General features: G+C 38.1%; 1 protein-coding gene across 1 annotated transcript; it reads right to left on the bottom strand.

The window, feature by feature from the left end:
• Positions 1–2,423: 2,423 nt before the first annotated feature.
• On the bottom strand, positions 2,424–13,736 carry DEFB116 (defensin beta 116). The gene is given in 3 exon segments (XM_032142356.1): positions 2,424–2,665; positions 8,717–8,772; positions 13,732–13,736. Coding segments are annotated over 3 exon segments (303 nt in total).
• Positions 13,737–18,461: the final 4,725 nt, after the last annotated feature.

Below are 18,461 nucleotides of genomic sequence, written 5' to 3'. Positions count from 1 at the left end.
ATCTTGCCCTCAGGACAAAGCAGGAAAAAAGCCCACTAGCTGGGGGGTAATTTCTGGTCACCAATTCCAAATTATATCAAGTAATACCACAGTAGTTTAATATAAGATAAACAGAGATGGAATTTCTTCTTGGTCATTCAACTGAGGACCCCACTCTGTGGGGTCTAACCTAAAAGAGTAATCTGATTTTTCTCAGGTCCACATGGTAAGGGTTAACACACAAGCAAAAAATACAGTCAGACTCATCCGATAGTCTCTACTGGAAAATACAAAGCATTTCTGAGCTCAAGTGTGGAGCAATGGTATCTTTGGGCAGCAGATACGGAGAAAAATCTGAAAGTACAGTCATGTGTGAATTCAGCCCACATCCTATATTCCACCTCCATTCTTCCTAGGATCTTACAAACAATGCCAAATTGTTTCACAAGAATGACCAGACTCAAAAGTTTCAAATAAGTGTTTGCCATTTATTAGAACTGCTTTTTGGAAAGAAAAGTTGTGGGTGCTAATTACCGAGGATAGAAGATGACAGAAAAGCTGGGTAAACAGATTTGGAGTTAATTTTTGGGACATTTTGAGCCTGAAATGGCTGAGTAATCCAAGAGAATAGAACAAATATGTAATTCGACATGTAAGTCAGAGAACAAGAGAAAAATCCTGCTGACTTCATATTCGTGTTTCTTTCTCAAATACACGTGGAGCCAGGGAAATGGCAATCTGTACCTTAAACCTGAAATTCACAACAATTTGTCTTCTCCAAATACTTCCAAAGTAGAAAGTCTGGAAACATTATATCTCAACTATGCTGCTGAACCCAAGGCCAATACTTTCTTCCAAATTTAAAAAACTTTTTTTTCTTTTTTTTCTTTTTTTTGAGACAGAATCTCACTCCATCACCCAGGCTGGAGTACGATGGCACCATCTCAGCTCACTGCAACCTCCACCTCCCAGGTTCAAGTGATTCTAATGCCTCAGCCTCCTGTAAAATTTGTTTCCTTGTCATGCTACTTAGGCCAGCAAATTTATGCATTCCTCCTTGAAACCTGGCTTCTGTCAAAGCCCCACCCTCTGCTAACAAACATGTCTAAACATCAATGAAAATCTCTAATATATAAACATTAAACTTTCACACCAGGCTTTTAAGCTTCATGCAAATTAAAAGTCACACATATAAATTAGTCATTTAGTGCATGGCCTTGGATCCATTGGTTTGGGCTGGGATTGTCATTGATCTAAGAAACAATGAGCAAATGCCAGCAAAGTATATATGAAAAAAAAATAGAGAGAGAGAAAAAGTAGTGAAAATGGCAAAGAAATATTACAGGGCAGATAGCAGAAGAAGAAACTCCAAAAATGACTAAGAAAGAACACCCAGAGACCAGAAGCCAAGGCAAAAAAAAAGGCGAGGGGGGGGGTTTCAAAGGATTGAGAAATGTTGTAAAACACTAGCTAAAGGCAAAGCAAACGGTAAAATGTAAAGAATGCTTACGTTTTTCAACAAGAAAGGCACTGGCAACCAAAAGCAAGGCCATTTCAGTGGAGCGATGGCACAAAAACCAGATTTCTCTTAGTTGAGGTAAAATCGGGACTCTAGAACTTGGAGAACTTAGTTAGGAACACTAGTTCTAGAAGTCTGGATCCAAACAGGCGGAGAAATTAGACATTAGCCATAGAAGAGGAGTATATATAACACAATGAAAATTTCTTAGCATTTCAAATACTAGTTGTGAACTAAGTTTGAACTTGGAGGACAATTATTCCTCAATTCTCAGGAATGTATGGACATCAAGCACAGTGTTCAGCCTCTGTGCAAAATCCCTTTCTAGCACCATAACCACCATTACCTCTGTCCCACATCCTGCCTCAAAGCAGGAAGAATGCCCAGTGACAAGGCTGTTTATTCCGCTTTCCACTTAGAAAGTTTTACCCTAGTTTGTCCAACAAATTTCTATACTCACTTTCATCTCTCTCTCTTGTTCTGGTTCTTCCTGGGGACTCATCATTACGGCAAATATACCAGGTTAGTTCTCTGGATATCAAAGGCAGCTCTAATGTCTCTATCCTCAGCCTACAATGTTTACTTGGAGGACTTGATCCCTCTACATGTTCACAGGAGCATCCTGACTCAATACAGCTGTCATCTTCCCTCTGCAGCCACCAGAATGGTGTCAAAACAGAACAGAAAGGTGACCTGCTCCTTTCTCGGCACGCCTGTACTGAGTGATGCCACTATCTTATTGGTTTTATTGGCCATTGCCCATTCCTATACTCCATAGCTTCCCAGCTCTCAGCTCAATCTCTCCAGACCAATGATGACTACCCACAGATGAAAGACACACACACAAGAAGGAATGCATTTTTTATAGGGAAAGCATTCCAGAATGGAGGAGAAATTACTAAAGAGGAGGTGATGTTGGTGATGTTCAAATGTGAGAGTAGCTTGAACTGTTTGTAACTGACAGGTTGGAGTTAGAGTCATAATCCTCCTTCACATTCTTAGAACTGGTTATTTTCACAGAAAGTTTCAGGCAGCACTTTTGATCATCTGGTCAGGTTAAGTATTGGATTTCATATTCTCTGCAGGTGTTTCTGCATATGCCTTGGTAAAGCTCACATGGATTCCAAGGCTCTCGGCTCTTGCCATTGTGGGATCTGAACAGGCCACCTGGGAAAGACGTAGCCATGTTTAGTTTCCATGCAGCAGTGATAATAGGGTGACGAAGCATGATTTAAAGGAACACGCCCTAAGAATATTAAGGGCACAAGATCTGGAATCAAAACTACATAGATTCAAATCTGGGCTCTGCCATTTACCATCTCTCCCTCCTCAAGCAAGTTACTTCAGCTCTCCAGTCCTCCATTGCATCATCTTCACAATGGGCAAAATAATAGAGCCAAGTTCCTAAGGTTCTAGTAATGACTAGGTTAGTGTATACAGTATTTTCAGAAAAGCATCTGGCACGTTACGAGTAATTGAATATTAGATGATGTAGTTGATATGAAAGTCTTCTCACGACAGTATGAGGTTTCAAGGAATGCCACTGCGAGCACATATGTCCCCAAGTGCCTGCAGAGATCTGTGACCCTCACACACAGCTAATCAGAGGCAGCCAGGATCTACTCTGAGATAGCACACAAATATTTGAGCCTATGTGCATGCATGCCTTTATCCTCTGAAACATAGGAGCAAACAAGTACTACACCTGTCTCTCTTTGTACACTGGCCTTACAGAAACAGGTACTGTGCATACATGGGCAGCATACTGGCATATACACAGACCCATGTATACAACCTACTTTATTCACAGATCCACATTCTCACATAAATTGAGCAGGTGTGCTCACTGTACAAACCTCCACCATGCACTTTCCACATATTGCTAAGGTGCATCTTGATAGCTATGTATAAGTCATCCAGGTGTGTACATGAGTGAACATAAGCTCTTTGCTTGAAAATACCCCAGTGACAAAGTTCCTGACACTTAATCAGCATTCTATAAATATTAGTCATCAATAGTGTTACTTACCTATTTGATGTTCTACAGACAAAGGAGCAATTAGAAAGAAATATTAACAATCACTACAATGTACTGTGGTATGGTCCAGCATCAACTATGTACAGGCATTTTACAAATGATAGCTCACTGAACCTCATAAAAACCGGCTGTTATCTTCACTTTTTTTTTTTTTTTTTTGAGACGGAGTCTCGCTCTGTCGCACAGGCTGGTGTGCAGTGGCGCCCTCTCGGCTCACTGCAAGCTCCGCCTCCTGGGTTCACGCCATTCTCCTGCCTCAGCCTCCCGAGTAGCTGGGACCACAGGCGACCGCCACCACGCCCAGCTAATTTTTTTGTATTTTTTTAGTAGAGACAGGGTTTCACCTTGTTAGCCAGGATGGTCTCGATCTCCTGACCTCATGATCCGCCCGCCTCAGCCTCCCAAAGTGCTGGGACTACAGGCGTGAGCCACTGCGCCCGGCCTTCACTCTTTAGATGAAGACACTGAGGCTCAAAGAAATGCTTTGTTTTGTCTGCATTCTCATAGCTTATACTTGATCAAGCCAGTATTCAATTTCTGGTCTACATGACATCAAGCCCATGCTCTTTTCTCTCTGTTTCACATTGCCTCTCTGTGATAGGGTTTCCACGAGAAGACGGCATCATCCTGCATCATGTCTACACACACAGGGCCTTCTACAGATTTCAACAGAGAGTTCAAAATCCTTAGCTTGGCATTCAAGGACCTTTTCAACCATCCCCCCACTCCCTCATTCCACACCCATTTATGAACACTCACTCTGTGTCAGGCCATGGACTCAGTGCTAAGTAGATAGAGGTCTCCAATTAATCAAATTTATTCACTATTAATATTAATGAAAATGGGACAAAGCAAGTATAATGTTATTTCTTGCATGGAAAAAATGAATACTTTGCTAATTTTTAGATTAGAGAAAGTAAAACGCCCAATTTTAGGTGAAGTTGGAGAATGGGAAGAGAAAAAAGAAGAAGAGGGAAATGCCTCCATGGCAGATATCCCATAACATTTGGGTCCTGGAGTGTGTACAAACTGCCCCAGAAATTCAGAGAAGGATCTCAACTGCTCCAACATCAACCAGCCTGCTGGTCAACTGGAGGAAGGAGGTTGAAAATAATACTGATTCATCCATGCTCCAGCACAATGATATCACTGTGTTTCCCACCTTAATCTTCACCCTTATCATGGGAGCTGCACACTCTCTCTCTCTCTCTCAGCACCATTATACTTATGGGAGAAGAAGATTTGCAGAGGGCCTCCCCCAAGTGATATCCATACTGTTCTGGCTAACACCTGACCTCTAGGACTTTTCCTTTCTACCAAACACACTGGAGGGCAGTTGGAGACCCAAGATTTCCTGTCTGCAGTCACTGGAGGATGGATAGAAACATAGATAGCAAGAATGAGCAATGGGAAAGCTGCCTTTTCCTCATTCTCTCCGCATGGAAAGTGGGTCAAGGCCACCCCAAGAGGATTCTGCCTACAGTGACTCAATAAATAAATTTTTTAAATAAAAATGAAGATTTTGTCATAGATAGTTACAGTTTCTTATTCCTACAGCTTTTCTAACCTTAGATTGCCCTGCATTGCCACAAATTTTGACACCCACATCAAATTAATGTCAACTTTGATAATCTCTCCATCTTCCGATTGAAGTCAGAGAGGACCAGCTTTTGCATTTCAGCATAGTCTCTGGCCCTCTGCACAATGCTATATTTTAACTCTCTGGACCCAGTCTCTCCATGTCAGAAAATGGGAATGGGAGAGTTTGCACCAAATCAGAAAGTCTCCACCGTGTTTGTGAAAAATGAGGTTAATAAGATGTCATACTTCATAATAACCTGGGAAATTTTTAAGTATATTCACACTAAGTCTCTAGAATTTCTGATTCAGTGTATCTAAGGAGAGGCCAGAGCAAGGGTGCTTTGCAAGAGTTCCCCAGAAAATACTAATGGGCTCCTGTTTGCAGTGAAAGCCACGATTCTGCCTAGCCTTCTCACATTCAGCTATAGACATTGCCCAGCTCATTTTTTCCACATTGGAAGTGTTTCAAAAGCAAATTAAAATGTCTTAAGTCAAAAAACAAAAGGTGTCCTCTGGACCTTTTTAAAAATTCCATCCCAAGCCAAAATCAATGTGATATATTATTTCTCTGCCTGCTGTGCAACAAAATATGATCCTCTCCCATCCAATTTCTAAGGTTATTTCTATTCATATATGTTTATTAGCCATGATTCATTACATATTCATTCATTCAATAAGCATTTGCTAAAGCCTGCTCTATTCAATACACTCAGCTCAACATCAGAAATGTGTAGATTTAAAAGACAAAGTCTTGGCTTTCAAACAGTTTAATTTCATATGCATACATTTGGGAGGATGAAAGGAAAAATTTGTTTGGATTGTCCTAATAGAAGAGGTTGTCCAGAACTGTTCCTGCTCATAAATTTGGCCAAGTAAAAGTACTCAATAATTATTAAGGAAGCTACACTATGTACAACTCTTGAAGCATAGAGTGCTGTCTTCATTTTTGTTGTTGTTGTAGTTTCTTGCAAACCCACCTGTGGTTTCTACCACCATTAGAAATGAGAACTGACCTTTACTGAGCATGAGAACAAATGTCTCTCGAGCGAGGGGATAAAAGCAGCTGAGAAATAAGGAGGCAGGAGAATGTGAAATAGAAGGAATATGGGAAAAGAAAGGAGGAAAGGAAGAAGAAAAACAGAGGGAGAAGAAAGAGGAAGAGGAGGAGAAACCTCTAGATCAGATGAATCTGAACTCACTATCAAGGAAAGAAGAACAATCTTGGTTTTCTATAGGGTGGGCTGAGACTGCTCCCATATCTCTCTGTACATGCCAAGATTTGACAGGAGACACTTCCAAACATTACAGTCTCCTGATTTCCTCTGTTCTAGCCATCCACAGTCACATCTATTGTTCTTCAGTGCCCTTGAAAATCACACTTAAGAAACTTTCTTCAGAATTTGAAAATAATACTGGATACTTTTCATCCAGTGTTTATTCTCCCCATTTCCTTATTTAAATCACTTTGTTGAAGAATGATTGGCACACAAAAAGTGATACATATTTAATTTATACATTTTGATGAGTTTGGAGATAAGCATATATTACACCTATGAAACCATCATCACAATCTATGCCATAAACCTACCCACCCCTAAAAGTTTCTCCCACCATCTTATTTATTATTTTTTGTATATCAAATCTTATTTTAAGAACACTTAACATAAAATCCACTCCCGTAGTAATTTTTGAAAATCCAACACAGTACTGTTAACTATAGGAACTGTGTTGTACAGTAGATTTCTAGGACATATTCATGAGACTATAGTCTCTTCAATAAATGTATTGGGAAAACTAGGTATCTACATGCAAAATAATAAAACTGGATATTTATCTTACACCATACACAAAAACAAATTCAAAATGGATTAAAGACTTAAATCTAAGACCTGAAACTATAAAACTCTTAGAAGAAAACATAGAGAAAAAGCTTCTTGACGTTCGCCTTGGGAAGGATTTTCTGGATATGACAACAAAAGCACAGGCAACAAAAGCAAAAATAAACAAGTGGATTGCAATAAACATACATGTGCATGTGTTAGTCCTTTGGGTATATACCCTGTAATGGGATGGTGGGTCAAAGGTTTTCTATTCTAGATTCCTGAGGAACCCACACTGACTCACAAGGTTGAATGGTATCTCATTGTGGTTTTGATTTGCATTTCTCTGATGGCCAGTGATGATGAGCATTGTGGCACTATTCACAATAGCAAAGAGTTGGAACCAACCCAAATGTCCAACAACGATAGACTGGAATAAGAAAATGTGGCACATATACACCATGGAATACTATGCAGCCATAAAAAATGATGAGTTCATGTCCTTTGTAGGGACATGGATGAAACTGGAAAACATCATTCTCAGTAAACTATTGCAAGGACAAAAAACCAAACACCGCATGTTCTCACTCATAGGTGGGAACTGAACAATGAGAACACATGGACACAGGAAGGGGAACATCACACTCTGGGGACTGTTGCGGGGTGGGGGGAGGGGGGAGGGACAGCATTAGGAGATATACCTAATGCTAAATGACGAGTTAATGGGTGCAGCAAAACAACATGGCACATGGATACATATGTAACAAACCTGCACATTGTGCACATGTACCCTAAAACCTAAAGTATAATAATAAAAAAAAAAAAGTGGATTGCAGCAATCTAGAAAGTTTCTGCACAGCAAAGGAAACAGTCTACAAAATGAAGAAACAACCTACAGAATGGGAGAAAATATTTGCAAATCATCTATCTGAGAAGGAGTCAATATTCTCCTTATTTCAATAGCCACAACCCTGCTGTGATGAATTCAACTGTCTTACTCAAGCTTAATCACCCCCAAACCCAGGCTAAGTCAATCCCTGCCCAGATAAACCTCACATACCCATGACTGAATAAGATACCCACTTTAGGCAAACACTAACTACAACTCAAGCCCTACCTCTTCTAATAACCATCAAAAGCCCAATTGCAAAACATACAAACATAACACTATGCATGCCACCCAACTCCATTCACAGCATCAATCTAAAACACAGCCCAGCTACAAACCTCTCTATACCCCAACTCCCAGTTGCACCAATTCTACCCCCAGCTCCATTCAAGAAAAAATACCATTTCCTCTCTAGACTGCACCAAAACATCTATTCAGCCCAACCTATAAATACAATTATTCACCCCATGCTCATCCCCACTCACTTTTTGGCTATTACTCTACCTCTAAGGTCGTACAACCTCCCCATCTCAACTCCGTATCCAACTCCAAACTGCTGTACTCCTCCTACAGCTCCTCAACTTGCACACAGTGTCTCACACCTAACTCATGAATTAAGCCCCCATCCCAATGACAGCACTACCTAAAATGTTCCATGCTTAGACTGTCCACTATGCCAGGAACAACAACCTCTTAAATGTCTTGGCAGAGCAGAACCAGGGGAGATCTTTACATGAAATTAACCTTGGGAGTAACATCTGTGACCCATCTGAGACCAGAAAAGGCTTTAGGTGTTGCCCACTATATGTGAGTAGGAGTCACTGCAGAGGTCACCAAGATACCAGTACCACATGCAAGACGCCAGAACCTTTGAGAGAGGCCTGAGTTACCTGGAGTCTTTTGATCCAGGATCATAAGGATGGCAATGGTCATTAAACAAACAGGGCTTCATGACTGACGTGTTCCAACAGAATGAAGGGCTGTGTTGCAGGTGACCAAACAGAGATCACTGTAGCAGAACAGTAGCCCACCTTTATTAGTTTTGGAAATGGGTCAGGGTTGTGTGCAGTGAACTAAAAGTGATGGGAGATACCTGAGGTCAGGCAGGCAGAAGGACAACATGTATCACTTCTCTGAGCTGAATGCTCTGTGTAAGTGTGGGAGACTTGCCAGCAGTGCTCATGCCTGGGTGGACCTTTCTTCCCAATTAAGAAACAAAGACAAATTAGAGCCAGTTGGCATTTTGTGTGAAACAAATTTAAATGAATGAATCAACCAAGCAAGCAAGCAAACTTGAAAAAACTTATAAACAATTAGATAAGAAATAAGCACGTGTATACCTATGTGAGGCAAGTGTATACCTATGTAACAAACCTGCAGGTTCTGCACATGTACCCCAGAACTTAAAGTATAATTGTAAAAAAAGAAATAAATATTTTTAACTGTAGTCACCATGCTGTGCCCATAGAACACCAGAACTTATTCCTCCTATCTAACTGAAAGTTTGTACCCATTGATCAATGTCTCCCCTTTCCTCATCCACCCTCCCTTGAGGCTCTGGTAACAACCATGCTAATCTCTACATCTATGAGTTCAACTTTTTTAGATTCCACATCTAAGTGAGATCATACAGTATTTGTCTCTCTGTGCCTGCTTTATTTCACTTCATGTAATGTCTTCTAGGTTCATTCATATGATTGCAAATAACAGAATTTTCTGTTTTTTAAAGGCTGAGTAGTACTCCAGTATCTATAGTTAATAATAAAGAGCTAAAAGATTTTTAAATGACCTCATCAGAAATAAATAATAAATATTAGAGGTGATGGACATGCTGATCTCTCAATTAACTGATCCCTTTATTATTATATAATGACCTTCTTTGTCTCACTTTGTGGTGTTTTACTTAAAGTCTATTTTTTCTGTTGTAAGAAAAGCTGTTCCTGCTCTTTTCTTGTTTCTTTTTCCATGGAACATCTTTTTTCATCACTTAACTTTCAGCCTATGTGTTTCCTTAAAACTGAAATGAATCTCTTGTAGGCAAAATATAGTTGAGTCATTTAAAAAAATCAATTCAGCCACTCCTTCAATTGGCAAACTGAATCCATTTACATTCAAAGTAATTATTGATAGGTAAGGACTTACTTTTGCCATTTTGTTCATTCTTTTCTGGTTATGTTATACATCCTTTGTTCCTTTCTTCCTCTTTTGCTATCTTCCTTTGTGATTAGATTATTTTCTATATTAGAATGCTTTGATTCCTTTCTTCTTATCCTTTGTGTATCTACTGTCAGTTTTTGCTTTGTGATTACTATAAGGGTTACACAAAACATATGTTGTTATAACTGTTTAAAGCTGATAACCACTTAACTTTGGTTGCAAAATATGATTCTATGTTTTTATTCTATCTCTTCTGATAATTTATGTTTCTGATGTCACAATTTACTGTTTATATTGTGTGTATCCCTTATCAGATTATTGTAACTTATTATTTTTAAGTTTTGTATTTTGTTTTATACTCAATATATTAGTAACTTATCATCATCTTTACAGTATTAGAGTATTCTGAATTTAACTGTGTACTTACTTTTACCAGTGAGTTTTATACTTGCACCTGTTTTCATTTTAGTTATTAACATCCTTTCCTTTCAGCTTGAAAATTTCCTTTAGCATTCCTTGATAGACTGTCCTGGTAGAAATGAACTCCCTCAGATTTCGTTTGTCTGTGAAAGTCTTTATCTTTTCGTCATTTCAGAAGCAGAGCCTTGCTCAGTAAAATATTTTTGTTTGGAAGCTTTTTTCCTTCAGCATTTTTAATATATTATCTCATTCTCCTGACCTGTAAGGCTTCAGTGGAGAAACTCACTGACAGCTGTATTGAGTCTTTCTTGTATGTGATATGCTTCTTTTCTCTTGCTTTTTTCAGAATTTTTTTCTTCCTGATTTTTGATAGCTTGATTATAATGAGTCTTGGCTAATCGGTCTTGAGAAATCAGGCAGCCATAGCCTTATAAAATGCATTTCTTAAATAATAAGACCTGAAAGTCAAAATTATTCCTTGATCCATGGGCTGTGATTGTTGTGTTAGCCAGCATAAAACCAACGTTAATCTCCTTTTAAATCTTCATCAGAGGTCCTGGGTACTAGGTACATTGCCAATGATCAGTGATATTCTGAAAGAAATCTTTTTCTTGGCACTAGGTCTCAACAGTGGGCTTAAAATATTCAGTAAACCATGCTATAAACAGATATGCTGTCATCCAGACTTTGTTGTTCCATTTTTGGAACAGAAGCTATAGGTTTAGCATAATTCTTAAGGACCCTAGGATCTTTGAAACGGTAAATGAACATTAGTTTCAACTTTAAGTCACTAGCTGCATAAGCCCCTAGCAAGAGAGTCAGCCTGTCTTTCAAAGCTTTTAAGCCAGGCATTGACTTCTCTTCTCTAGCTATGAAAGTGCTAGATGGCATCTTCTTACAATAGAAGGCTATTTTGTTTACATTGAAAATCTGTTGCTTAGTGTAGACACCCTCATCAATAATCTTAGCTAGATCTCCTGGATAACTTCCTGCAGCATCTACATCACCATTGGCTACTTGTCCTTGAATTTTTTTTCAGAAGGTTGTTTTATAACTTTATTTGGTGTATTTGATGATCAACAGTTCTTATCCACATTGACTTTCTGTAGATTTTTGAAAGTCGTAACAGGTATGCAGGTAACCAAAGTATGGAGCTTGTTTGGTGAATCCTCATCCTCATTACATTTTCTGGACAACTGTACATAGATATGGTATAGGACATTCCTTATTCCTTCAGCCCAAACAGCTTTGTTGAACCTGATATCAATCCACACATTTGGAGACCCCATCTCTTCATGGAAAATTTCTGGATCTCATTGAGTGCCTGAGGGACACACTTTTAAAAATTTTTTTTAATTATACTTTAAGTTCTAGGGTACATGTGTACAACGTGCAGGTTTGTTACATATGTATACATGTGTCATGTTGGTGTGCTGCACCCATTAACTCGTCATTTACATTAGGTATATCTCCTAACGCTATCCCTCCCCCCTCCCCCCACCCCACGACAGGCCCCGGTGTGTGATGTTCCCCACCCTGTGTCCAAGTGTTCTCATTGTTCAGTTCCCACCTATGAGTGAGAACATGCAGTGTTTGGTTTTCTGTCCTTGCGATAGTTTGCTCAGAATGATGGTTTCCAGCTTCATCCATGAGGGACACACTTTTTAAAGTTCACTCCATGGATGCACTTGTGAATGTCGATGGTGTACTTTCAGGTCACCACCTCACTGATGGCAATCTGTCTTCATGAGGCGTTAGAGGTTGATGTTCTCACAAACATAAAAGCAGGCAAGCAGTAGTACTCAGCTATTACATGAACTTTTAAATTAGCCATATCTTTATATAGATATAGTCAATATCTATACTGATAGTAAATATGTGTTTGGGGCATGTCATGCTACAGACCAAATCTGAAAGAACAGAGATTTTCTAACATTAATGAGAACAAAAATATCACACAGAAATGGACTGTTGATTTGTTAGAGTCATTGCAATTTCCCCAACAGATTTATGTTCATTGTAGAACTTACAGATAATATGAAATATGTAAATAAATTTACATGAAAATAGCTACTAAGATTTGGACTGGGGAAACTGAAGTCCCATCACATCTATGGGGAGTCCTATTCATGGTTTCAGTAATATGAAACTCTCCCCAAATTAGAAAATTAGACATCAAGGGGAGCTAAAAAGAGCACTATAGAAAATATGGGAATTACCCAATGAGATATTCCTGTACTGGTTTTTCATGCCATCCAACCAGCAATATCACTTAAACAAAAGGAATATACTGAAAACCTTGGAATCTTACCACTCCTGTAATAAGGTCAAATAATTCGGTAAATAATACGAGCATGTGCTGTCAGAAAATTTCTTTACACGGAATACCTACGGTAAGCCAAGGAAGCCCACTCAGGCCAAAGTTCCCAGGACCCGGTGGCAAATGAATATTATAGAGCTTCGGTCATCACAAGCTAAGAAATACTCTTTAGTATGATGCCTGGATGGACAGAAGTATTTGCTTTGGCTCAAGCAAGTGCTCAAATAGTGATCAAGGCCTTACTAAATTATGACATCCCAGTCTTTGGAATTCCTGAACATAGAGAATCTGACATGGGAAATCATTTTCCCTGTGGCAAATCTGGGGCTCAGTAAAACCCTACAAATATCAATAACTTATACTTCCTATCATCCCCAGTTTTCTGGACAAATGGAACAAATGAAACTCACTCTAAGGAATTATTTGGCTAAACTATGCCAGGTGCAGTGGCTCACACCCGTAATCCCAGCACTTTGGGAGGCCAAGGTGGACGGATCACTTGAGCCCGAGAGTTTGAGACCAGCCTGGCCAACATGGCGAAACCCTGTCTCTACAAAAAATACAAAAATTAGCTGGGCATGGTGGTGAGCGCCTGTAATCCCAGCTACTTGGGAGGCTGAGGCAGGAGGATCGCTTGAACCCAGGAGGCAGAGGTTGTTGCAGTGAGCCAAGATCGTGCCACTGCACTCCAGCCTGGCCAGCAGAGGGAGACTCGTCTGAAGGAAGGAAGGAAGGAAGGAAGGCAGGAGGGAGGGAGGGAGGGAAGGGAGGAAGAGAGGAAGGAAGGAGAAAAAAAAAAACATTTGGCTAAATTAAATGAAGCCACTGGCTTACAGTGACTCAGAGCCTTAGTATTTGTTCTATGAAACTTAAGGTTAACTCCCTTTAGCAAGCATGGTATTTCTCCTTTTGAGTTAATGTTTGGAAGTGCTATGTGTTCAGCAGTGAAGCCTAGCCTGTTACTTTATACAATGGAAACACAGTTTTCTTATTTCCCTAGGTCATTACGCCATCGTGTGGCCAAGAGATGGAAGAATCCCCCTGAAACGGTGTGTTGCTAATAGAGACCAGGAGACAAATCTACACTGAACTTATCCAATGGCAGGCTAGATTATCACAGTGCTGAGAAGGACACTACCAGGTATTGCTGATAACTCACATCGCTATCACAAGAAGGAGCAACACACCTGGATACGTGCTTTACATGTGAGAAAAGCATCAGTGACTGAATGGACTGTAACTCTACTATTAAAGTTACAGTCTCCAGAAAGTTTGACTCATCATTATGTTTTGAGATTTGTCCATGTTGTGTGGAGATAGCAATTGTTCACTCATTTTTATTATGGCACAGTGTTCCATTACCATAACTAACTTATCCATACTACTGATCATAAGCATTGGGTTCTTTCTAGTTTGGGGTCATTGTAAATAATGCTACTATGAACATTCTTGTTCGTAACTTTTTATGCACATATGTAGGCCTTTCTATTGGGGAAATTGAGAGGTCATAGATATGCATGTGATCAGCTTTTTAATCTGCTGTCAAATAGCTTCCCAAAGTGGTGTACCATTTTAATACACCCCCACTGATACTTGATATTGTTAATCTTCATTAAGTTTAGCTAATCTCTGTGCGTAATGGTAGCTCATTGTGGTTTTAATTTGTATTTCCTTAATGACCAGTGGAATTAAGAGCTTTTTCATATATTTATGGGTCATTCGGATGCTCTGTTCCAACACTTTGGCTTCTTTGTTCTTGGAGTGCGTGTCTGAGTTTTTCTTAATGAATTGTAAAAATTCTTCATGTATTCAAGACACAAGATCTTTGTTGGTTATAGGTTTTGAAAATAGCTGCCACAATTTTGTGGCTTAACTTTTCTGCCTCTTAATGACATCTTTTGTTCCACAGATGTTCCTGATTTTAATGAAGTCTAATTTATGAATCTCCTTCTTTACAGTTGGTACATCCTCTGTCTTGTTTAAGAAATCTTTACTTACCCCAAGGCCATAAACATATTCTCCTATGTTTGTTGCAGAAACTTTATTGTTTTATTATTATCATCTACATGGAACTGATTTTAGGTGTGAAGGAAAGACCAACTGATAACCATTTATTGAAAATACCATCCTTCTGCCATTACTCTATTGTTCTACTTTTCTCATGGCTTCATATATAACTAGATCTCTTTCTAGACTCTCTATTTTGTTCTTTAGTTTCTTTATCTTTGCATCAGTAGTACATTTTACTAATTACTATGGCTTTATAATAAGTCTTAATATCCAGGAATGTAAATTCTCTAACTTTGTTCTTCACAATTATATTGGCTATTTTTTGCCCATTTCTATAAATCTTTGAATTTGTTTATCTATTTCTGCAATCTGTGGAACTAGCTCCTCCTTTTTAGTCCTTGAAGGTATTTCTTATTTTTTCCTAAAAACAAGGGCAGGCTCTCCCTCCACTGTTGTAATAAATATTTGCATTATTAAGAGTGCTTGGTTTTTTTTCCTTTTTTTTTTTTTTTTTTTTTTTTTGACACGGCGTCTCGCTCTGTCGCCCAGGCTGGAGTGCAGTGGCACGATCTCGGCTCACTGCAACCTCTGCCTCCTGGGTTCAAGCAATTCTCCTGCCTCAGCCTCCCGAGTAGCTGGGACTACAGGCACCTGCCACCATGCCCGGCTAATTTTTGTATTTTTAGAAGAGATGGGGTTTAACCGTGTTAGTCAGGATGGTCTTGATCTCCTGACCTCGTGATCCACCCGTCTCGGCCTCTCAAAGTGCTGGGATTATAGGCATGAGCCACCACGCCCGGCCTTTTTTCCAATTTTAAAGGGACTGTACCTAAAGTTCCTTGAATAAATCTAATATTTGCCACAAAATTTTGGCATTTAATCTTTAGCATGTTTGATAGTTCTCATCTCTTCCTAATTATCTAAATATTCTACTATACTTAATTTTTGAAATTTATAAAACATTTTCTATGTATCATTTAAGAATCATGTAATTCTTCTCCTTTTGTCTATTAGGGTAGAGATTTACATTGTTAGAGTTTCTGATGTTATTCATCCTCATGGTTTCCAGATAGATCCTAATTGATTATACAGGAAGTATATTTTTAACACAGTATTAGCTTCCATTATTCACTATTCTATTTGGGATTTTGGCATATATATGCAGAGGAGCTACAGCCTATTGTTTCTCTTTTTTATTGTTTTTACCTGCCTTTGAAGTCAAGATAACACTGACCTCCTAAGATCATTTAGGCAGCTTTTACATTTCCTCTATTCACTGGAACAATTTGTGTAATACAAGAATTAACTGTTCCTTCAACGTTTGCAAGATCTACAGGTATTATACAATTCTTCTATAATTTATGTAACTAGGACACATTTGAGAATAAACGGGGTATTATTAATAATTATTCCAAGACAAAAGAACATGAACTATTTTAAGCAAAGCAAAGTAGAACTCAATGTTAATACTTCATGAGTCTGAGACTTAGTGGGAGGGAGAGGCCTGTCAATACCATTTCAGTGTCTTTATGCTTGGTTGATCTTCTCAGGTTTGTACTTCCAGTGCTAGTCTTGATGGATTGTATTTCCTTGAAGTATTTTTCAAATGTATTATGTATATTTCCTCATAATAGAGTTTTATTATTCTTAATCTCTGTCGTGTCTATAGTTATTTCCAGCTTTTTAACTGTCTTTAATTATTTCCATTTTTTTCTTGATAAGATTATCAAAAATCTGTTTATTTTATTTATCTTTAGCAATTAAGATTCCAGTTCTGTTATTTATATTCCAGGGTATTCGTTGTTATTATAGTCCATTGGGTTAAATTCAGTGAAATGCCTGAACTTATTATGTCATTTCTCTTGGTTTCTCTAGATATCCTCTTGCTCTTTTTCTAGCATCTAAAATTTAATGCTTAGCTCATTTTTAAACTAATATTATTACAAAAGGGGTATATTTTATTGTATGTTAAAATACAGATAAGCAAAAAAATGAAACAATAAAAACACTATATCACTATTACCTAGAGATTGCCACAGTTAACATCTTATTGTATATTACTAGATCTTTTTCTATGCATAGATTTCATTAAAATGAAATCTCACTACACATTGTTTCATAATCTGCTTTGTTTCATTTATAATCTTCATTTTTCAATTTTAATGCATTTTGTTCATATTTAACACCCAGGCTACATTCAAATTTCCCCAATTGTGCCAGAAATGTTCCGTGAAGCTGGTATGCTTAAATGACTGAATGTGATTTTTTTATATCCCTTTGATCTCTTTCAATCTAGCACAGTTCCCATTTTGTCACACTGATTTGTTGAAAACATTGAGCCAGTTGTTTTTACACTGATCCACCTTCTGATTTTCTAGTTTCCTTTTGCTTGTTCACCAATATATCACGTATGTAGCAAGTTAGTTCTAATGGCTTTATTGACATACGCTAATAATCTTGGCAAAACTGTATCAGAGCTGAAGCTGTGTTCTTTATACTGCATCACATCAGAAGTCATTTAATATCTGGATGTCCCTTGCTATTCAGATTCACAAGTGAATTAAAGTGATGACTGTCTGATCTTTTTATTGGACAGTGCTGATTTTTCGCTTTCATATTCAAATTAGTCTGTATGTTGTTACTTTTGTCAAGTAACAAATATCTGGTTCCATGTCAATCACATCCTTAATGGTTTTAACACAAATTATAGTCCTTGCCTGAGTCAATAAATTCTTTAGGCGTTGCAGAATACAATTCAGTAAAATAGAGCTTTCCCTCATCAACTAGAGCTATTTGATTACTAGAAATACAGCTCTTACTGGAGAGGCAGGATAAATGCTTAACTCTTTCAAATTACTTATCGGTCTTCAAAGTAAGTAGTTTGCTTAGTAGCTGCTTCAAATGGTGACATATGAGTTTTTCTGGTTATCCCATCTCTGAGTATCTTTAGGCAATCATGCCTTTTCATTGATTCATTGGATTCCAGTCCATTTTATTTGTTATTATCTTTGACGCTCAAATTGTTATAACTTTATCACATAGAGATTTCCTCTAGCTGGATTATACATCCCTTTATATGACCCATTCATTTTTTAAAGCTTTGATGATTTCTGTGCAAGAAAATGTCCTGGGCTCACTCTGTAAGTCCACAGCACTAGATCAGGGTTCAGCCATTTTTCTAAATGGCCCTGGTTCCTTTGAGTGAAGATTTGACTTGCAGACCAAAATCTGGGCACTTAGGCTCATTGCTAATACGGTGCTATTGGTTCTAGTCAATTTAAGTTGGAAAAACTAAAATATTTACATTTTAATGCTTGTGAGGTTTCTGGATTCTGTTTAGCCACCTAAATTTAGGTCTCTTTATAATATTCCAAAAGTCATATATATCATATGAATCAATAAGAAAAGCATATAAAATTATCCATAGAAAATGCCTACAATGTAATCAAAAGATAGAGCTTCCATATATACAATTATAATTTGTCAAGTAACAATGGCAAATAAATAAGGCAGAGATTCTTAGGTTATTAATTATGTTGATACGTGATAGACTTCCCATATCACTCAGTCTGTGGTCATATTTTATAAATATTCTTGTCTCTATTTGAGAACAATTTGTATCATTTGGATGCAGTGTTCTGTATATGTATATTAGCTCAATCCTACTAACTGGTGATTACCACATCTATATTCAGAGGAATATTTCTAAGTCCCCGACTTTAATTGTG

This window comes from Hylobates moloch, unplaced genomic scaffold, assembly GCF_009828535.3.
Source record: "Hylobates moloch isolate HMO894 unplaced genomic scaffold, HMol_V3 SCAFFOLD_21, whole genome shotgun sequence".
Lineage (NCBI taxonomy): Eukaryota > Metazoa > Chordata > Mammalia > Primates > Hylobatidae > Hylobates > Hylobates moloch.
The sequence above is the reverse complement of the archived record's forward strand: the minus strand, read 5'-3'. Positions and strand labels throughout refer to the sequence as shown.